A 24,041-nucleotide genomic window follows, 5' to 3' on the forward strand; every position below is an offset into this window, starting at 1 on the left:
ATGGAGCAGTGTGTCGGGTGACAACGTTTTTGATAAAGGAACTTGTGTTTATCAGTTTTCTTTGTTTTTTACAAGTGTAGTGGTGTCGAGAAAGGCAAAATATAAAAAAAATCTTATAAATGATCGAAACCAACATTGCGTCATTAGGTAAAGGACTTAAGGGATTTATTTTCTTCAAAAAGTCATATTTAATTTACATGTTTTTCTCGTAAGTTACCATCAAATCACAAGTTGACATTTTGTAGACAATAGACAATACTTTATTAATAACTTTATCAAATAGGTTTCCAAACGAAATTCCTCTTTATAAAATGAATAAAATGCACCTCTTGACGAGTTATTCATTTGTGAAAACCAATGTTGGATGAATTGATCATTCAGTTTTTGTGAAATAATGTTCTTTAATCCCAGTTTATCCAATGGAAGTTGATTTTGCCAAAAAAACTAATTCCATTTTCGTCAAATATGTATTTAACGTACGTAATCCATTTAAATTTTGTGGGGTTTTGAAAATGTAATTTGAGCATTAATTTATACATAATGGAAGATAACTTGTTATTTTCCGATAACAAGTTATTCCAAAACAACACCATTTTACGTTTAATAATGGTTTCCAAAGGGAATCTTCCCAGTTCCCCATACACCATATAATTTAGTGTACTGCTTCTTAATTTCAAAATGTTTTTGCAAAATTGAAAGTGTATTTTCTCAATGCTTTCTTTATTTTCAAATCCCCATACCTCTGAAGCATATAATAAAACAGGACTTACCAATGAGTCAAAAAGTTTTAGCTGCAAATCGACGGGAATGCATATATTTTTTATTTTTCGGTATAGAGCATATAAAGACTTATGTGCTTGAACAAGAAGTTTTTTTCGTGCTGTACAAAAGCTACCGTTGTAATTGAAAAGTACACCAAGGTAGCAGAAGGAATCAACTATTTCAATTTTTTCACCATATATCATAAAATTCTGATTTCGTTTTACTTTCCTTTTACTAAAAATCACTGCTTTGGTTTTGCTTGTGTTAATCTTAAGCTTCCATTTTTTACAATATTCTTCAAAACATGCAAGGTTTTTTTTGTAATCCTTCTGCACTTTCAGACAATAGCGCAGTATCATCTGCGTACAGTATAATAAACAATTTAACATACATTTCTAATGATTCCAAGCACAGCTTTGAAATATTATTTAGACTTTCTATATTATTTTCCACAAAATAACTTTCTAAATCATTTAGAAACAAAGAAAATAAAAAAGGTGATAGATGTTCACCTTGTTTTACTCCTGTATGAGATATAAAAAATTCGGAAAATTCATTTCCTTTCTTGACACATGTTTTTATATTTTGATACATATTATAGATCACATTAAATAGTTTACCTTTAATGTTTGATTTTTGCATTTTTTGCCACAATCCTGACCTCCATACAGTGTCAAAAGCGCTTTTAAAGTCTATAAAAGTGCAAAATAGCTTCTTACCAAATGAAAAATATATAGTAATTAAAGAATACAATACAAATATATTGTCAACAGTAGAGAATCCTCTACGAAAACCTGCTTGTGACTTTGAAATCAGGTTTACGTGATCTGCATATTTATTCCACCTGTAATTCAACATAGCAGAAAAAGTTTTACTAAAGCATGAATTCAAAGTGATTCCTCTGTACATTTCGGGATCAGATCTTGATTCTTTATTTTTAAATATAGTAATCATGATTCCATTAGACCAACTGTCTGGAACAATTCCAGTATCTAAAATCAAATTGAATAGCTTAACATAAATTGGCATTAAATCGTCAATTGTATTCTTTATAAACTCATTTAAAACTTCATCACTACCTGAAGCTTTGCCATTTTTTAAGTTTGAAACAACTTTTTTAATTTCATCTTCTGTTACTGGACTGTTTAAAAATAACTCAACATCGTCTGATAGAGTATCAAATTCCAAATCTTGTTCGAAATAATTTTCTTTCTCAACAGTTTCATTTAGTATTTTAAAATGATCATACAATGCTTTTAGAGATATATCGTCATTGTTATCTTTTTTTTTACTATCATTTAGATTATTAAGGATTTTCCATAGAGCTTTTGTATCCTTTTTAGAAATGTTACGCAACTCATCAGCAGCTCTCTGTTGATAGTTTGCAAAAGATTTATTTAATGTTATTTTATGTTCTTTACTAGCTTGTCTCATTTTACTGCTGTTTTCAGCATTTTTCAAAAAACTATATCTCTTTCGAGCTTTATGAATTTTTTTTCTACTTATCGAGCATTTTCTATTAAACCAAGGTTTTGAATGTTCATGTTTGTAAAAATGTTTATGTTAATTTACTTTCCCAAACGTTTCTGCTGCCGCATCTTTAAAATTTTTGCTAATATCTAAGACTATATTGTTTATATCATTTTGAGTTGCATCATTATTTACGGACAATTCGTCCAGTTTATTCATAACAGTGGTCAAAATACCTTCGGGATCTTTGTGAATCCGATCAACGTATTCAGATTTCTGTTCACTTTTCCATCTGACAAAAGTTTTATCATTTCTATTGTTGATAACAATTGAATCTGATTTACTAAATGTGGCCTGAAGTCTAAAATTTATAAAAGAATGACAATCAGAATATAACGGTATAAAGTCAGCAATTTCAAAATAAACAATCAAAGGGAAGAGCATTGATGAAATAATTAAATAATCAACAACACTTGAATCGTTACATGTTTTCTCCCCAATATCTTTGCAATATATAAATTATTTTTTCTGCACAACTCTAACAGTCTATGACCATACTTATTAGGTCTACATGTACACTGAGACACTCTTTGTGAGGTGATTTTGTTTCGAGTCAGATTCTCATAATTATACAAATAATCTAATATATCAGCATCACAATCTAAATCAAACATACTAACAACTGACTCATCAGGTATAATATAATCGGGTAAAGTTTTTGAGTTAAAATCGCCGACTAGGGCAATATAACAATTTTCAGTGTTTGTAAGGATATTCAATTCATTTTCCAATTCTTCAAAAGCTTCTATAGTAGAATACTTAGAATTTTCAGGTGGTACATAAACACAACCAAAAATTACATCTGAATTAAGTGACAAAATTGATTTCGAAAGTTTAAACCATAAAACAAATTGACTCTCAGTATTATAGAAATTCAACTCTTTTTCTAAACTCTTTCTATAAATAACAACTATTCCACCTGATGCTTTTTTAAATTTTTTTCTATTTTTTGTGACATAAATATAATCGTCTGGTAAGTTTAAATTATCTAAATCAGTTAACATCGTTTCAACATAAATACAGATATCATGTTCAAGCAAAATGTCAATGAAATCAGGAGACAATAGTATTTTCTTAAGTCCACAAACATTTAAGAAACAAATATTTAAACTATCATTGTTAATTGTATATTTCTTATTGACAGTTTCATCATTTTTCGATTTCTTTTGAGGTTGTCCTCTTGCACCATTCCCCTATCTGCCAGAATTTGGTGAATCATCTGTGTGCGGTTGGCCAGGAGACGGTCCCTGTCGCTGTCTTTTGCTAGGAGGGGTATCACTAGAATAAGACCCTTTTGGGCTCGTGTCATGGTTTGTTGATGAAGAGCCCGTATGCTCCGTTCTAGTGTCCTCTAGTACCGTGTTAGGAATGTAGAGCTGATTGTCTATGTATAGCCTATCACGCACGAGAGAGGCTTGTCTATTTTGCTGTTTGGCCTGTTTTAACACCGGATAAAGTTCCTTCCGCTTTTGTTCAATGTCATGAGGAAATTGCTCCCGTATTCCATATGGTCTACTTTTTAGTCTGGTAGCATTTGCTAAAACATATTCCAGATCACGGTGATATAGGAATCTTGCAACTATCGGTGCTCTTCTGTTGTCACCCTTTGTTCGGAATCGATGGACATTCGATCCTGTCGTCGATCCTCAGCTCATCGTATAGAAAAGATCGCAAAAGCTCTTCCGTATCTTCACCCGGAACTCTATGCAATCCCGTAAAGATCAGATTGTTTTTCATTGACCTGCATTGCAAGTCAAGAATGGCTGCCTTTAAGGACTCAATTTCCTTTGAATTGATGACTGGTGGAACACCCCGTCGGACGATGGTGTTGTCTTCGAGTTTCTTAATTCTCGTATCATGATTGTTTATATTACGTCTGTTAGTTTTTACTTGTCCAGATACCTGATCGAAAAGATTGCTAACACCTTGGCAGCTAGTCTCGCAGTCTGACAGCTTTTTGTTGAAATCGCTCGCCTGGTTTTCTAATGTTCTAACCCTAGCTGACACCGTTAAGAAATCTTGTTTCAAATCATCAAGGCGCTTCTCCATACTTGTTTCCATTCGTCTCATTGTAGAGTCGATACCCGTAACTATTTCCAAAATCATGTTAAGCAATGTGCCGGAGTTCAGATTTACATCATTGGAAGCGTCAACTATTCTTTGACTCTCTTTAATCAACCTCGACGTATCGCTCATCGACATTCTTTTTGATATGATTAGTTGTTCTTATAGGTGAATAGGTCAAATTTACTATAAAACAGCTGATTTTACTATAGTCTAAAGTCCACTTTCATTCAATGTTTAATGAACAGTTTTCAATAAATACACTGTTTATCCCCCAGGGTATACAGGAAAGGTCTCAGTGAAAATAATAGTTTCGTTGTTATCAAAAACTTCTAATATGGGTTCAAGATCTCCGAAATTTAGACAATAAGCTCAAAAAGTATAATATTTACAGTTATTGAAATCTTACTCCAAAATCTCCTGTATAACTAACCGAAATCCATTTTTTTTGTTGAGAGAGTAACAACACTTCATTTTCTTTCTTATCACGTGTTATCTTTGCAGCACTTTAAATTGCGGAGCCATTCTCACTGTTTTATTAAGCGTTAGGCCTGAAAGAGATTCAAGAATTTCGATACTATTCAAAGTTAATGAAACTCCTTGTTTTAATAAAGTTTTGTCATTTTCAATCTGGCCTACCTTAAAAGTATGTGACACCCATGACTGATCCCGCACTCAATGAAATCCAGCCATTATTTGATATGTAAATCTTTATATCTGTATACAAAGTATTTATACACCTCAATAAGATTTCTAAAGGCCATATTTTTTGAAAGAACAATACATTAATTCCCATTCTATCGAGTCAAATGCTTTTGTTAAATTAAAAAAAAAAAATTGCTTCATCTACATTGTATTTTTTTTAATAATTTATAATATCTTGGATTTGTCAAATATTAAACCCAATATATCTGCTTTTTACGTTCCTTTTTTTTTTAATCACTGTGCATAGTTTTATGCAATATTGGTTTCAGTCTTTGTGCAAAATAGCATGCTTTAATTGTTTTTGTCTACATTCAATAAAGAAATTGGTCAATAATTATCTAAATGTAATGGGTCTTATTCATGTAAAAAGCAATTAATCCTAGTTTTTATGAGAATTTGTCATTTTTTTTGTCTCATACCAATGATTCAAAACTGACATCTACATCAAGGTTATGTAAGTTGGACCAGAAAGATTTATAATATTCAATTGGGAGACCATCAAAACCCGGTGTTTATAAGTTTTCATTTTAATGTCAGATTTTGTACATTCCTCTATTGTCAGCTTTCCTTTAGTTTCATTTCTCCATGTTTAGTTAGTCTGCTATTTATTTTTGTATTTTCAATATAATGTTCAAAATCTCTAAATTCTGGCTTAGTTGACTTATATAAATGTACATAATAATGTCTTCCCGTTTCTAATATCTTGCCTTGATCTTCGTTTATTTTTCTATGCATCTATCAATTTAACTCGAGATCTTATTTGTGCCCATTTTATTTATCTGTTTCCGTGATATTGATAAGCTTGAAGTGAAATCGCAAAGTGGTCTGTATGAGACAAATAGAAAACAAAATGTAAATACAAATATCAGCAATAATAGAGTTCAGAGACAAAATGATATTTATACGTATATCACGAATAACAGTCTCAGCCATGACTCTGTGAACATGGTGAGTTGCTAGTCTAAATACATGTACACTCATACATTTATTTTCAAATTGACCTACATAAAAGGTTTCCACTTATGTCTATATTTAGAATCGTTGACTGGTAAAATATATTTGCACGAGGATTGACTTTGAATCAACATAACTTACATAGAAATATATAATTATATTTAATTCAACATAGATATTTCTAAAAGGATATTTAGTAAATAATTCGTGATTTGTATATATGTTTAAAACACTTTTTCCAAAATGCAAAATTCCAAAAACGTTCAAAAAAATTAACATAAAAGTTGCATAAAGCTTGAGGTAACTATCAAACACTGCTGTTCTATTTGTTTTTCTTCACATTGATAGTTAATACTATCAATAGTAAATGTTTTTCTCTCGGTTTTGGTTTATTACTCCGTTTCTTTTGTTGTTGATCGAATTATAAATATCGACGAGATAAATACTACTGTTGCCTTTATATATATAAAAAAAATTAGGATAGTGCCCAATCAACGAATTTGATAGATTTGGTTTACGGAATAATACACGGCTATAATTTATATCAATGGAAAGAGGAGAACAGCCTTATTAAAATACCATTATCGTCGTTGTCTGCAGTGGTCACGTTTTATTTATATCAGGGTCAAAGGTAAAAGCGAAATTTTCCGGAAAACGCAGAGTAATATTTATATAGCTTGTTTCTCCTACATATATGTGTTTTGAGCAAATATAAAAAGAGCTGATTTAAAGAAGAAATATCTTTTGTTTTTACATATAGAACTTATTTTATACTCTCGTCACCAATTAAGAATTTAGATTTTTTGCCTAGAAGGGGCAAATTTCAAATTTACAAACATCTGATAAATAACAGTGACCTTGACTCATTTTTGTTTATTTTTTTACAAATTTGGAAATTTTATAATTATCCAATTCGTTACCTGATGACCGGAACCAAATTGACAGACGAACAAGAACTTGGCTCAGCTTTTTAATGAATGCAGTTGTGTCTGCTAGTGTAAGATAGTGTAAGACTTATAGCAAGTATGTAGGTATAATAGTTTGTAATCATCAGAAGGAAGATGATATAGGTCGGAAGCAACTTGCTATACTAAAATATATATATATACATCATCTTTCCATACTCTCATAACCTCGATAAAGCTTTTTTTGTAGTCCCTCGCATATTTATAAGCATTTCAGTAAAAGAAACCTGACTTATAACACACTTATCCCATTGTATTTTATTCCTACTTCATTTAAGGCTTGATACATTGATCGACATATTTTAACAAGAGTTTAAATGTGTGACATATTCCGGATATGAAACGTGACTGAAGGATTTGATTTGTATATTACAATTATACAATAACGATCAATAAAAAAACCAATTCAAGTTAAAAAAGCCAACCAACAAACAAAAGTTCATAAAACAAAACAACGATCTTCAAACTTACTGGACTATTCAAAACATACGGAACAATCATACAAGACATATATGAAGTGAATGACACATGTTCTAGTTGATGACCTGAAAGTGTAAGATACAAAACGATTTACCACATGAGATAATGCGTGTTTGAGTTAAGGCAGACATTTTGACTTAAGTTGTTCTTTAAATTGCTATTTTCTTCACATGATTAACATTACACGAAATATATTTGGCACAAATATGAACCATGCCTTATTGCTTTAATCAGAGTAAATATATCAGGAAGTAACACGTACAAATTTTTATTTCGTTTAAATTGTGGTAAATTTCAGCTACACACATAGTCTTACTAAAAGCATAAAATAATTATACCAAATATATATAAATATTTTCAGTTCTCGTTATGTGTATAATTAAATTTTTAAGCTTAATGCTAAGTACTATTTGAACAAAAACACTGAATGTTAAATTCATATTCCTGACTTGATACAAGCATTTTCAAATGTAGAAAATGGTGGATTAAAACCTGGTTTTATAGCGCTAGCCCTCTCACTTAGACCACACCATTTTGAAAAACGTGATCATGGGAGCTTACTACGACATTCATGATTAGAAAATATCATGATTTTCCAACAATTTGCATATAAATATAGCCGTGTATTATTCGTTGACTTATACTTTTAAACTAGAAGTCACTGGGCTTCTTAACTATGTCGCCGTAATTGTTTCTGTTATATACGTGTGAATTCGTTTGTGTGTGACCATTGTCGATATTGGAATTTCAATATACAGGACTAACTTGGCCGACATTTATTTTATGAACATATATGTATAATTGCCAATATAATTGTTTTATACAATGAAGTATTAACATGATATTTATCTTTACAGAAACTTTATTATGCAGTAGTTCGTGAGAATTTTGGCGAAGTTATAGAATTACTAGGAAGAGGTGCATCAGTTAATTATAAATACGGTTATGATGTAAGTGATTATGCAGTATATACAATTGCTTTTATTGTTGGAATAAATATTTTCTTTATTATGGAATTATAAGTGTCAACAAGTGTAATTCAGATCTTATTTATATATAATATTTTTTGTGCTTGACTACTATCATACTTTTAGCAGACATCTAGTCTCACATACAGCTCTGCGAATGGTTATGCATAATTGTTTTTATGTAATTTTTAGCCATGACGTTGTCAGTTTATTTTCCATCTATGGTCATATTGCTATCTGTATTGATCATATTATGTCATGTTTTTCAGAATCAAATGGATAATCATAACATTGCTTATACCAATGTCGACTGTATAATGTATCACTGGTAAATTATTAAACCAGGGATATCGTTTCCATAAATTACTTAAAACATTTACTAAATATTTCCATAGATATACAGATTTGGTTTTGAAGTTTAGTTGTAGCTGTAGAAAACGTAGTTCAAACAGGATTGTACATCCTCATTTTTACGGAAATGTTGTTGCCCGTGCCCTGAAATTTAGAAATAATCCTAGTAAACGTATCGCTCCTTTAAATAAACTTATTCTAAAAGGTAACCAATTCAACACTGTAATAAGATCATTGAATCTTGTTTTTATTGGAATAAATATTGATTTTGTTATTAGTAAATTAAGAGAAAACTAAATCTTACTAGTATGTTATTTACATATACACATTCATGGATAAACAATCTGTCGATACCTGTATCTTGGCATTGCACAAGGTCATGTTGTTCTCTGACTGTTTATGACGTCTTTACACTGAATCCATTCGATGTTAGGTGTGTACGGTTTGATAATTTAGTCTAAGATGCATGATTTTTTTATAAGTTGTTAGTAGCTTTGAACTAGCTGTCAGTTAACTGCGAGAACTCTCAGCTATGTTCCAGTGCCTTTTTGTTGTTTATTTTACGTCCACTTTTTTTGTCCATATAATGAGTTAAGCCGTTTTCACCTGATTTGTATAGTTCGTTTTCGTTTTGTTCTGTCATACCACTGTACCAGGTATCACGACTTCTGATTTCACCAGTAACTTAACAGGAAATACTTATTATACTCAATCTTTCGAACCTCTGGACTGTTCCACGGACAATGTAGTGTACGGAATCGAATGTACTTTGTGTGGACTACTCTATGTTGGTGAAACTCGACAAACTTTACGTAAAAGGATGAATCAACACCGGTCTGATAACAAAGATCCCCATTTCAGGGTTCTTTATAACCATTTTAATCAACCGGACCATGATCTTTCGTTATCTATGAAAGTACGCATCATCGAGAAAATTTATCACCACACAAATAGTTCAGTACTTCGTACTCCTTTCGAAAAAGATAGAGAAAATTTCTGGATAAGGGAACTAGGTACTGCAATGCCATACGGTTGCAATGTCAATGTTAAAGGAGTAGGAAATTTGTCAAGTCCAGCCTGCAGTGATGTTAATGTAATCATGGACAAAAACGTTACCACCGGCCTAATGTAAAAAGTCTTCCAAATTGAGATCGGCCTCAGGAAGCTTTGATGACCTTCTTTCTCATCTACATCATCCGTTAGGGTTACATTACATTATAACTATTCTTTTTTCACTACCGGTTAGTTTTCTAAAATGTTTGAGAGATTATGCACTTGACGAAGGAGGCACCAATACATTTTCTCCAATATACTGACTTGTCAGTATAATTTGTGATGTAGCTTTTTTCCGTCTCTTGAAACCAGTAAGATCGGAACCTGTACATGAGGAAAAGAGGAAATTCCTTCCTGTTCACTTTACCAATAGAGGAATTGATGCTATCAACACCAGCAACGTTCTACATCACAAGGAGGTAACATAAAAAAAATCCTATTTATTTTCAAAATCAGTCGTTCCTATTGTATCTTACAGTTACACCAAAACCATTGCACCCAAAATATTTAACTATAAACAAGCATTACAGGACCTTGATTTAGAACAATACCTAAACAAACCTCCGACATGTGACTGTTCCCACTCGCCTTACAATTACAGCCCCTCTGGCCATGTTATTATTGGGGATCTAAACATAATTCAACATGAACATCTCCGAAAGGTGATTTCTCGTGGTCCCAAGTTTAGAGAACCCCAACACATCAATTGGAACCATAACTTCAAAATAATTATGGATTCCATTGAGAAATATGCCAGAGCATGGGCTTAACGAGAAGAAGTTCAACTGGACACATTGTCAGAATGGGTCAAAACAATCAGGTCTCTGATAAAACGTCGCATTCATAAGTTGAAGAACTGTGTGATTGATCGAACCAAGTCCATTTTTAGTGACAAAGAGGCTGTAAAATGTCTATCATCTCTTCAAGATAAATATGTTGTTGTTCCTGCGGACAAAGCTTCATATAATATTGTCTTTATATGTAAATCGTATTACTACGAGTGTCTTATAAAAGAATTAGGAATAAATGAGCAATCAGGTAATCTCACATACAAAAACATATCATTTGACAAGGATGAGATTTTAGCGAATCATAAGTCCTTCATGGCTTCTATGAACATTACATTGAACAACAAATCGGAGGACTTACCTTGTTTGTATTGGATACCTAACCTGCACAAAATTCCGTACAAACAACGGTACATTGCTGGCTCAACTGCTTGTTCTACTAAAGAATTGTCCATTAGATTGACTAAAATTCTGTCCGCAATTAAAGAGGGTCTTCAGATATACTGTGAAACTGTTTACTCACGTAGTGGTATTAATCATATGTGGATTCTTAAAAACTCTAAAGAACTTCTGGATAATTTTAAATCTGGATCTTTTTCTGAAATTAGTTCTATTAAAACTTTTGATTTTTTACAACCTTGTATACAATCATTCCCCATGTGAAATTGAAAACCGTCTAAACGAAATAATCCACAATGCTTTTCATCATAAAAATGGTAGCATACGCTATAAATTTATCACGTTGGGATACCATAAGGCATATGTTGTTAATAAGGAACAAAAGGGTAAAACATACTACACAGAGGAACAAGTGATCAGTATGCTAGAGTTTCTTATTGACAATATATTTGTTGAATATGGAGGTAGACAACAAATTTCAACAAATTGTCGGCATTCCTATGAGAACGAACTGTACGCCTCTCCTTGCCGACCTCTTCTTATTGTCATATGGATCGGAGTTCCTTCAGACACTTGTTAAAAAAAAGAAGATAAAAAAGCCAGGTTATTTCCATATACAATCCGAACTTTTCTGATTGGGTTCCATTAATATACCCATCATAACTAGAAATTAAAGAGACCACAGACACGACTTCCTCCGCCTCATTTTTAGACTTATACCTCGTATTTGACATACAGAGTTATCTCAGTACCAGAATCTATGACAAACGAGACGACTTTAATTTTGAAATTATCAATTTTCCCCCACCTTAGCAGTACATTTTTTTTGTAATATACCAACTTCACCTGCATATGGAATATACATTTCCCAATTTATTAGGTATTCAAGAGCTTGCAGCTACTATTCAGACTTTGTAAAACGTCACCAGTGTCTGAGCAGAAAGTTGATGAACCAGGGGTATGTCAAAGAACGTCTCGTCCTTTTTCTAAAAAAGTTCATCGGAAGATACCCAGAACTCGTTGATAAATATTCCGTATCAATAAATAATACAAGATGGTCTTGAAATATCGATTTTGCGTACTGACGTTGGTTTTCATCTTAATAACGTGTTATAGTATGTTTGTTTGGTTCATACATCGTTGACAATGTAATGGAATTTGATGCGACTGTCATACAAGTGAGAGGTTTAGCTAGTTATAAAACCAGGTTCAATCCACCATTTTTTACATTAGAAACTGCCTGTACCAAGTTAGGAATATGACAGTTGTTATCCATTCGTTTGATGTGTTTGGACTTTTGATTTTGCCTTTTGATTTTAAATTTTCCTTTTAGAATTTTCCTCGGAGTTCAGTATTTTTGTAGTTTTACTTTTTATATGATTGCGTTGGATAAAAACCGCAATTTTTATACGTGTGCATGTCAAACAAATTTCGTTGTAGAAGGGTCTAAAAACAGCACGAACATATATAAATGTAAAAAAAGATATTGGTATAGAATGATCTTGTCAAAGTATGATCTAATTAAAGAATGATCTTATTAGAGAATGTTCTCATTAAAGAATGCTATTATTTGAGAATGATCTTGTTAAAGAATGATCTTGTTAAAGAATGATCTTGTTAAAGAATGATCTTGTTAAAGAATGATCTTGTTAAAGAATGATCTAATCAGAGACAGATCTTGGTAAAAAAGGATCTAATTGAGGAATGATCTTGTTAAATAAGGATCTTTTTAGAGAATGATCTTGTTAAAAAATTATCTTATCAAAGGATGATCTTGTTAAAGAAGGATCTTATTTAAGAATGATCTTTTTAAAGAAGGATCTTGTTGAATAATGATTTTGTTACAGAATGATGATGTTAGAGAATGGTCTTGTTAAATAAAGATCTTGGTAAAGAATGATCTTGTTAAAGAATGATCTTGTTAAAGAATGATCTTGTTAAAGAATGATCTTGTTAAAGAATGATCTTGTTAAAGAATGATCTTGTTAAAGGATGATCTTGTTAAAGAATGATCTTGTTAAAGAATGATCTTGTTAAAGAATGATCTTGTTAAAGATGATCTTGTTTAAGATTGATCTTGTTACAGAATGCTCTCATTAAAATATGATCTTGTTAAAGAAAGATCTTATTAAAGGATTATCTTGTTAACTATTCATCTGGTTAAAGAATGATCTTTCAAAAATGCCCCCAAAAAGTTTGAATATAAAAACGAGGATTTGGTATGATTGCTAATGAGACAACTTTCGACAAGAGATCAAATGACACATCAATTTCATTTCATTTTGAGTCTTTTTTTTTAAAACAAAAAGCGCGTCAATCATATGTCAATGATACTGTAGATATAAAAGATTTTTGAAAAGTGGGTGTTTTTAATGACTCTAATAAAAGAGGGACGAAAGATACCAAAGGGACAGTCAAACTCATAAATCTAAAACAAACTGACAACGCCATGGCTAAAAATGAAAAAGATAAACAGAAAAACAATAGTATACATGACACAACATAGAAAACTAAAGAATATACAACACGAACCCCACCAAAAACTAGGGGTGATCTCAGGTGCCCCGGAAGGGTAAGCAGATCCTGCTCCACATGTGGCACCCGTCGTGTTGCTTATGTGATTACAAATCCGGTAATTAGTCTAATTCGGTAGGTCACATTCATGAAAGGGAAGGTGATTGTAGTTACGACGTAAGGAACATATCCGATATTATTTGTGAAACGGTTATTCCATAACGGTCAACCAACTCGTGATGGCGTCCGTTTAAACTTCACCATTTGGAACTCCTGGTTCAACAGCTTCATTGTGAGCAGTAACCTCTATCAAGAAAATAATTATAGGAAATGAAAGCACGGGAATATCGTATCAATTTGAAGATATATACCCCGTATGCAGGTGCTGCTGGAATGTTAACGTTGCTACTTAGAAATGGAAAGTTCACAATTAGAAAGCTGAAATCATCTCTTTTGTCGGAAAGTTTTGTTAACAACCGACTCTCATTGTCAATTTAAATAAATTGATGGCCAGGAGAATTTCAAAATAAATGATTAATTACATTCTCCGGGAAGCAACATGTCATCAAAAGTTTGTTAACTTACTACTTAATTAAAAATCTGGTTTCATAACTGGCTAAACCTCTCATTATTGTGACAAATGTATCGCATTCTATTATGTTGACAAGGCTGTGTGAAAAAAACCAAACAGAAATAATAAGTAAACAATTATACTTTTTTAAATACGTTCAAATAGTGGGTTCTGCAGGAATATCTTATGTCGCTTGCGTCGTCGAAACATAATGCGTTAACTTTTCGTTGTAAATGCTGTCTAAGTATACATCATCTGCTCATTATGATATCTATATTAATTAAGTTTTGCCTTCTGTGTGTATATATGGTAATTTATCACATTATTTACAGTGTTAGGGTGACTGCCTTCTAATTTTCTGCACGTTTTGCAGCTGTAACTATTGACAAGTTTGAATATAAAAACGAGAATTTGGTATGATTGCTAATGAGACAACTTTGACAAGAGATCAAATGACAAATACATTTCATTTCAATTTGATTCTTTTTTTTTTAAGCGCTTCAATGATATTATAGATATAAAAGATTTTTGAAAAGTTTTGAGTTGTTAATTGCTCTTATAAATTGATGACCAGGAGAATTACAAAATAAATGATTAAAACTCTAATTAGAAAAAATGTTTAAAAACGCACTATTTTAGCAATTGTGTATGTTTGATTATTAAAATATCTCCGATTTTTATACTGTTGATACCATTTAAATTGCCATTACAAATCAATAAATGATAACACGAGGAAAGATCATAACGCGTATTATTGGAAATACTATCGAGAAAAACATAATTCAAAGTTTGAAGAACAATCGCAAAACTTCTGACATTATATTTAATTTTTAACGATTTATCTCACAAGTTAAAAAAAAATTACAGGATACAAAGTTTGAATTTTGAAAGAGATCAAAACATTAAGAGTCAAGTATTAATACAAATTAAGTTATAATTAAAGTTATCTGTAAAGCTTACACAAACAAAGACCAACTTCCACTGTCTGCACTAATGTTATGCATCCGTACGGTAACACATTCATTACAGTGTATTGTAGTTGATCTGATATTAAACCGAAAGTGGGTTATGTCTTTTTTTTCATTTTCTTGATGGTAGTGTTTTGCTTGATTGAGTTATGGAGTATATATTGTCTGATGTTTGATTTTAGTTCAATCGGATGATTAGAATCCATCATCTGTTTCTTATAAATCATGTTTTTTTTTTTATTTTCACTTTGTTGAATTGCAGAGAGCTACTCCTCTTCATCAAGCAGCTGTAAGGGGAAATGTCGAAGTCGCAGATTTGTTGATCAGAAACAGCGCTGATGTTAATGCTTTTGACCAAAATGTAAGTCATTTATGATGCTGAAAAGGACACTTTGATACTCTGTGTATTGCACATTTTCGTGACAGAACGATTATGCTTCAAAGCCGAGTGAAGGCGTTTCCCAAACATGTGAAGATATTAATTTAAAAAAAAATGCCCCAAAAAACCAAACAACTCACCAAATCCACAGAAGGTTTAATTTGTTAGATCGATTTAAAAGTGCCATCATTTATTGGAATATATACCTAGAGAAAGTCAGATGGCTAGATTTTGTAGAAAAATAAATCATGTCAGACTCAGTAGCACTAGCTTCGCACGGTATATTATGCTGATACATTCTCCGGGAACCAACAGTTCATCAAAATGTTGTTAACTTACTACATGTACCTAATTGAAAATCTGGTTTCATAACTGGCTAAACCTCTCATTTTTGTGACAAGTGTATCAAATTCTATTATGTTGACAAGAATGTGTGACAAAACCCAAACCGAAATAATAAGTAAAGAATTATACTATTTCAAAATACGTTCACAAAGTGGGTTCTGCAGGTATATCTTATGTCGCTTGCGTCGTCGAATAAAAATGCGTTAACTTTTCGTTGTAAATGCTGTCTAAGTATACTCATCTGCTCATTATGATATCTATACTAATTAAGTTTTGCCTTCTGTGTGTATATATGGTAATTCATCACATTATTTACAGTGCTAGGGTGACTGTCTTCTAATTTTCTGCACATTTTGTAGCTGTAACTATTGACCAATTTGAATATAAAAACGAGAATTTGCTTTGATTGCTAATGAGAAAACTTTTGACAAAATATCAAATGACACATTTCAGATCATTTTGATCCTTTTTTTTCTTTAAAAAGCGCGTCAATGATACTGAAGATATACAAAAAAAAATTGAAAAGTGGGAGTTTTTAATGACTCTAATACATTGATGGCCAGAATAATTTCAAAATAAATAATTAAAACTCTAAAATTGAAAAATGTTTAACAACGCACTATTTTAGCAATTCTGTATGTTGGATTATTAAAATATCTCCGATTTTTATACTGTTGATACCATTTAAATTGCCATAACAAATCAATAAATGATAACACGAGGAAAGATCATAACTCGTATTATTGGAAATACTATCGAGACAAACATAATTCAAATGTTGAAGAACAATCGCAAAACTTCTGACATTTTATTTAATTTTTAACGATTTATCTCACAAGTTAAAAAAAATTACAGGATACAAAGTTTAAATTTTAAAAGAGATCAAAACATTAAGAGTCAAATATTAATACAACTTAAGTCATAATGAAAGTTATCTGTAAAGCTTACACAAACAAAGACCAACTTCCACTGTCTGCGCTAATGTAATGCATCCGTACGGTAACTCATTCATAACAGTGTATTGTAGTTGATCTGATATTAAACTGAAAGTGGGTTATGTCTTTTTTTTCATTTTCTTGATGTTAGTGTTTTGCTTGTTTGAGTAATGGAGTATATATTGTCTGATGTTTGATTTTAGTTCAATTGGATGATTAGAATCTATCATCTGTTTCTTATAAATCATGTTTTTTTTTTAATTTTTACTTTGATGAATTGCAGAGAGCTACTCCTCTTCATCAAGCAGCTGAAAGGGGAAATGTCGAAGTTGCAGATTTGTTAATCAGAAACAGCGCTGATGTTAATGCTTTTGACCAAAATGTAAGTCATTTATGATGCTGAAAAGGACACTTTGATACTCTGTGTATTGTACATTTTCGTGACAGAACGATCATGCTTCAAAGCCGAGTGTAGGCGTTTCCCAAACATGTGAAGATATTAATTTAAAAAAAAAAATGCCCCCAAAAAACCAAACAACTCACCAAATCCACAGAAGGTTTAATTTGTTAGATCGATTTAAAAGTGCCATCATTTATTGGAATATATACCTAGAGAAAGTCAGATGGCTAGATTTTGTAGAAAAATAAATCATGTCAGACTCAGTAGCACTAGCTTCGCACGGTATTTTATGCTGATACATTCTCCGGGAACCAACAGTTGAAACACAAGAATGTGTGAAAAAACCCAAACAGAAATAATAAGTAAAGAATTATACTATTTTAAAATACGTTCACATAGTGGGTTCTGCAGGTATATCTTATGTCGCTTGCGTCGTCGAAACAAAATGAGTTAATTTTTCGTTGTAAATGCTGACAAAGTATACATCATCTGATCATTATGATATCTATATTAATCAAGTTTTGTCTTCTGTGTGTATATATGGTATTTTATCACATTATTTACAGTGCTAGGGTGACTGTCTTCTAATTTTCTGCACATTATGTAGCTGTAACTATTGACACGTCAGAATATAAAAAACGAGAATTTGGTATGATTGCTAATGAGACAACTTTTGACAAGAGATCAAATGACAAATACATTTCATTACATTTTGATTTTCTTTTTTTTTAAAGTGCTTAAATGATACTGTAGATATAACAGATTTTTCAAAAGTGGGAATTTTTAATGACTCTAATAAATTGATGGCCAGGAGAATTTCGAAATAAATGATTAAAACTCTACAATTGAAAAATGTTTAACAACGCACTATTTTAGCAATTCTGTATGTTTAATTTATTCAATTATCTGAGATTTTGATAAAGTTGATACCATTTAAATTGCCATAACAAATCTATAAATGATAGCACGAGGAAAGATCATAACGCGTATTGTTGGAAATATTATCGAGACAAAAATAATTCGAAGGTTGAAGAACAATCGCAAAACTTCTGACATTTCATTTAATTTTTAACGATTTATCTCACAAGTTAAACAAAATTTACAGGATAAAAAGTTAAAATTTTAAAAGAGATCAAAACATTCAGAGTCAAATATTAATACATCTTAAGTCATATTTAAATTATCTGTAAAGCTTACACAAACAAAGACCAACTTCCACTGTCTGCGCTAATGTTATGCACCCGTATGGTATCACACTCATAACAGTGTAATGTAGTTGATCTGATATTAAACTGAAAGTGGGTAATGTCTTTTTTTTTCATTTTCTTGATGTTAGTGTTTTGCTTGATTGAGTTATGGAGTACATACTGTCTGATGTTTGATTTTAGTTCAATCGGTTGATCAGAATCCATTATCTGTTTCTTATTAATTATGTTTATTTTTTCATTTTCACTTTTTGTGAATCGCAGGGAGATACTCCTCTCCATGAAACAGCTACTGTCGAAGTCGCAGATCTGTTGACCAGAAACAGCGCTGATGTTAATGCTATTGACAATAATGTAAGTCATTAATGATGCTGAAAAGGACACTTTGATACTCTGTGTATTGCACATTTTCGTGACAGAACGATCATGCTTCATAGCCAAGATATTAATTTAAAAAAAAAATGCCCCCAATAAAACCAAACAATTCACCAAATCCACAGAAGGTTAAGTTTGTCAGATCGATTTAAAACTGCCATAATTTATTTGAATATATACCAAGAGAAAATCAAATGACTAGATTTTGTAGAAAAATAAACCATGTCAGACTCAGTAGCGCTAGCTTCGCACGGTGTATTATGCTGATACATTCTCCGGGAACCAACAGTTCATCAAAAGTTTGTTAACTTACTTCTTAATTAAAAAATCTGGTTTCATAACTGGCTAAACCTCTCATTGTTGTGACAGATGTATCGCATTCTATTATGTTGACAAGGATGTGTGAAAAAACCCAAACAGAAATAATAAGTAAACAATTATACTATTTTTAAATACTTTCACATTGTGGGTTCTGCAGGTATATCTTATGTCGCTTGCGTCGTCGAATAAAAATGCGTTAACTTTTCGTTGTAAATGCTGTCTAAGTATACTCATCTGCTCATTATGATATCTATACTAATTAAGTTTTGCCTTCTGTGTGTATATATGGTAATTTATCACATTATTTACAGTGCTAGGGTGACTGTCTTCTAATTTTCTGCACATTTTGTAGCTGTAACTATTGACAAATTTGAATATAAAAACGAGAATTTGGTATGATTGCTAATGAGACAACTTTTGACAAAATATCAAATGACACATACATTTCATTTCATTTTTGATTCTTTTTTTCTTTAAAAAGCGCGTCAATGATACTGTAGATATACAAAAAAAATTTGAAAGTGGGAGTTTTTAATGACTCTAATACATTGATGGCCAGAATAATTTCAAAATAAATAATTAAAACTCTAAAATTGAAAAATGTTTAACAACGCACTATTTTAGCAATTCTGTATGTTTGATTATTAAAATATCTCCGATTTTTATACTGTTGATACCATTTAAATTGCCATAACAAATCAATAAATGATAACACGAGGAAAGATCATAACTCGTATTATTGGAAATACTATCGAGACAAACATAATTCAAATGTTGAAGAACAATCGCAAAACTTCTGACATTTTATTTAATTTTTAACGATTTATCTCACAAGTTAAAAAAAATTACAGGATACAAAGTTTAAATTTTAAAAGAGATCAAAACATTAAGAGTCAAATATTAATACAACTTAAGTCATAATGAAAGTTATCTGTAAAGCTTACACAAACAAAGACCAACTTCCACTGTCTGCGCTAATGTAATGCATCAGTACGGTAACACATTCATAACAGTGTATTGTAGTTGATCTGATATTAAACTGAAAGTGGGTTATGTCTTTTTTTTTCATTTTCTTGATGTTAGTGTTTTGCTTGTTTGAGTTATGGAGTATATATTGTCTGATGTTTGATTTTAGTTCAATCGGATGATTAGAATCTATCATCTGTTTCTTATAAATCATGTTTTTTTTTAAATTTTTACTTTGATGAATTGCAGAGAGCTACTCCTCTTCATCAAGCAGCTAAAAGGGTAAATGTCGAAGTCGCAGATTTGTTGATCAGAAACAGCGCTGATGTTAATGCTTTTGACCAAAATGTAAGTCATTTATGATGCTGAAAAGGACACTTTGATACTCTGTGTATTGTACATTTTCGTGACAGAACGATCATGCTTCAAAGCCGAGTGTAAACGTTTCCCAAACATGTGAAGATATTAATTTAAAAAAAAAATGCCCCCAAAAAACCAAACAACTCACCAAATCCACAGAAGGTTTAATTTGTTAGATCGATTTGAAAGTGCCATCATTTATTGGAATATATACCTAGAGAAAGTCAGATGGCTAGATTTTGTAGAAAAATAAATCATGTCAGACTCAGTAGCACTAGCTTCGCACGGTATTTTATGCTGATACATTCTCCGGGAACCAACAGTTGAAACACAAGAATGTGTGAAAAAACCCAAACAGAAATAATAAGTAAAGAATTATACTATTTTAAAATACGTTCACATAGTGGGTTCTGCAGGTATATCTTATGTCGCTTGCGTCGTCGAAACAAAATGAGTTAATTTTTCGTTGTAAATGCTGTTTGAGTATACCTCATCTGCTCATTATGATATCTATACTAATTAAGTTTTGCCTTCTGTGTGTATATATGGTAATTCATCACATTATTTACAGTGCTAGGGTGACTGTCTTCTAATTTTCTGCAAATTTTGTAGCTGTAACTATTGACCAATTTGAATATAAAAACGAGAATTTGCTTTGATTGCTAATGAGAAAACTTTTGACAAAATATCAAATGACACATACATTTCAGATCATTTTGATCCTTTTTTTTCTTTAAAAAGCGCGTCAATGATACTGAAGATATACAAAAAAAAATTGAAAAGTGGGAGTTTTTAATGACTCTAATAAATTGATGGCCAGGATAATTTCAAAATTCTAACAAGAATTTGTATAGCTAGGTAAAACTCTCTTTTGTATGACAGCTGTATCAAATTCCATTTTTTTTTACAACGATGTGTGAACAAAACAAACAGACAAAAAAGATTATTGTTGTTACATACTTTTACATAGTGGGTTCTGCTGGCATAACTTTTGACCTTTTTTTTCGACGAAACATTACGTATTTTCTTTTCGTTATAGAGGTTGTCTAAGTTTTCTTCACCTACTCCTCATGGTATCTCTAATAATAAAGTTTTGCCTTCTTTTTAAATATTTGTTATCTATTGTAATAGTTTATGGTACATTGTTTATTATATCATGAGTATGTTCAAACTAATAGCAAACTTTACTTTTTTTGTTTTGTTCTTAATTTTTTTATACTACATGTAGTATTTTCTGTCATTTTATTTAGACGCTCATGGTTCAAACACATGAACAATTAATGTTTGATATTTTATTTCAAACTGATTTCATGTAAAAGTGCCTATCAAGATTTTATGAGGTAGACGAAATTGACCTTATAACGATCGTATTGATTTTTGTTCTTCGACTATATGTAGATCGGACATATTTTGACGTTATTTAATGACTTCCTTAGTTTGGGATTAATTGTAATTAGCAGGTTCCATTTAGACTGAAAAAAAATGTTTTGTTTTGTAAGATGAATAATAATTTTAACCGGCGTGGCCGTGTGTAAAGTGTATTTCGGCATTTCTCTCCGAAAAATTACTTGTGGATTGGAATAAAACGTCTTATTTGTAAACATTTTTTGTCGGCAATTGACTATTAAATAATAATCTATTTATTGTGTTTTTTGAAAATGTTGTGAATATAGGAGAAATGGCATTTCTTACCCTTCAAACCTATACTTTCATTGATGAAACATAACATGGACTTATCCAGTGTCCAGTTTGAAGGTCGTTTTAGTAACTGTCACATTCATGCACGTTCTGATTTAATCAATAGTCATGTGTGAAAAGTATAAGCAGTTTGAAGGTAATAACTTAACCCAATCAAATTGCGTAATATATAATAGCAATGACTGGTCTACATTATAATACGCAATAGGGGTAAACTGGGTAGGGAAAAATATAAAGATATTCAAATTGTTTTTTTTTTGCGATAACGAATACAAATTTGTTAAGCAAAAGTTTTGCTATAATTTCATAAACATGTCATTGTGTATTGGTACAGTTTTTGTATCTTTCATTTATGTATGACTCGAACTTCTCTTGAATTGAGTTTCAAATGTGCGTATTGTTATGCATTTACGTTTCTACATTGGCTAGAGGTATAGAGGGAGGGTTGAGATCTCATAAACATGTTTAACCCCGCCGCATGTTTTGCGCCTGACCCAAGTCAGGAGCCTCTGGCCTTGGTTAGTCTTGTATTAATATTAATTTTAGTTTCTTGTGTACAATTTGGAATTAGAAATGGCGTTCATTATCACTGAACTAGTATATATTTGTTTAGGGGCAAGCTGAAGGACGCCTCCGGGTGCAAAAATTTCTCCCTTCATTGAAGACCTGTTGGTGACCTTTGCTGTTATTATTGTTCTTTATATGATCGGGTTGTCTCTTTGACACATTCCCCATTTCCATTCTCAATTTTATGTAAGGCCATACAAAGTTTGGTCTTCGAAAGTCCACATAGTTATTGACTTTATACAGACAATTTATCCTTTTAAAACAAAGTAAAAATGAAAAAGACTAACAGAAAATTAATGGTACACACGACACAACATAGACAACTAAAGAATAAACAACAAGAACCCCACCAAAAACTAAAGGTTACACTCTAATTCGTAGACGACATTTGTCGATTTACAATTCAGATCATCGTAACTTCTGGTAAAATATGACTTCTTGGTCAAATTGCTAGTGAATTCAGCATCTGTAATTAAAGTAGCACAAGTTTTGCAGCCTTTGGTCTCACATTTTGAAATGCAACAGTGTTGTACTGTGTCATCAAAAACCAAAATGACTTTAAGGAGAACTAAACAAGGCTGTATATGTGTAATATTGCTGTTGTCACTAGGACGATGATCTGAATAAGTCGTGTTTGGGATTTTGTCATGTCTGGTGATGAGGGGACACCTGCCGTATCAGACGACACCGTGTCCATGGTGACGTCTGTTTCGGACCTTTTTATACTGGGCGACGTCCGAGCCAGTTTCCTGTTCTTCGTGAGTTCATGCAATTGTAGTTTTGCTACTGGGCTGATGTCCTCGGGGACAAAATGTCCACCAGCAGAGACATCGACCCAGTGGTAATAAAAGAGGGACGAAAGATACCAAAGGGACAGTCAAACTCGTAAATCTAAAACAAACTGACAACGCCATGGCTAAAAATGAAAAAGACAAACAGAAAAACAATGGTACACATGACACAACATAGAAAACTAAAGAATAAACAACACGAACCCCACCAAAAACTAGGGGTGATCTCAGGTGCTCCGGAAGGGTAAGCAGATCCTTCTCCACATGCGGCACCCGTCGTGTTGCTTATGTGATTACAAATCCGGTAAATAGTCGGTAGGTCAAATTCATGAAAGGAAAGGGGATTGTAGTTACGACGTTAGGAACATATCCGATATCATTTGTGAAACGGTTATTCCATAACGGTCAACCAACTCGTGATGGTGTCCGTAAAATTTACGATAAAGTGGACCAATCTCAAAAAAATCTTTAAAAAAAAAAGAAAAAAGAAACTATAGGTAGGGGTTGATATAAGAAAGTTTTATCATATTATAATGGTATTTTGTGTCAAATTATCCATGCTGTCAATTTATAAATTTGTGATTTTTCGCTGTTTTAAGAACAACATTTTTTTTTGTCAACTTGTTT

At 31.7% G+C, this 24,041-nt stretch overlaps 1 protein-coding gene across 1 annotated transcript in view; it reads left to right on the forward strand.

Annotated features, from left to right (window-relative positions):
- Positions 1–6,988: 6,988 nt before the first annotated feature.
- The window catches only part of LOC134717536 (poly [ADP-ribose] polymerase tankyrase-1-like), a 44,142-nt gene continuing 27,089 nt past the window's right edge, over positions 6,989–24,041 (forward strand). The window contains exons 1-8 of the mRNA XM_063580025.1: positions 6,989–7,012; positions 8,318–8,410; positions 8,698–8,756; positions 10,311–10,494; positions 15,335–15,433; positions 17,015–17,113; positions 18,601–18,690; positions 20,248–20,346. Coding sequence (XP_063436095.1) covers positions 6,989–7,012; positions 8,318–8,410; positions 8,698–8,756; positions 10,311–10,494; positions 15,335–15,433; positions 17,015–17,113; positions 18,601–18,690; positions 20,248–20,346 — 747 coding nt within the window. The remainder of the gene's footprint in view (positions 7,013–8,317; positions 8,411–8,697; positions 8,757–10,310; positions 10,495–15,334; positions 15,434–17,014; positions 17,114–18,600; positions 18,691–20,247; positions 20,347–24,041) is intronic.

The sequence above is a fragment of the Mytilus trossulus genome, chromosome 5 (assembly GCF_036588685.1).
Source record: "Mytilus trossulus isolate FHL-02 chromosome 5, PNRI_Mtr1.1.1.hap1, whole genome shotgun sequence".
Lineage (NCBI taxonomy): Eukaryota > Metazoa > Mollusca > Bivalvia > Mytilida > Mytilidae > Mytilus > Mytilus trossulus.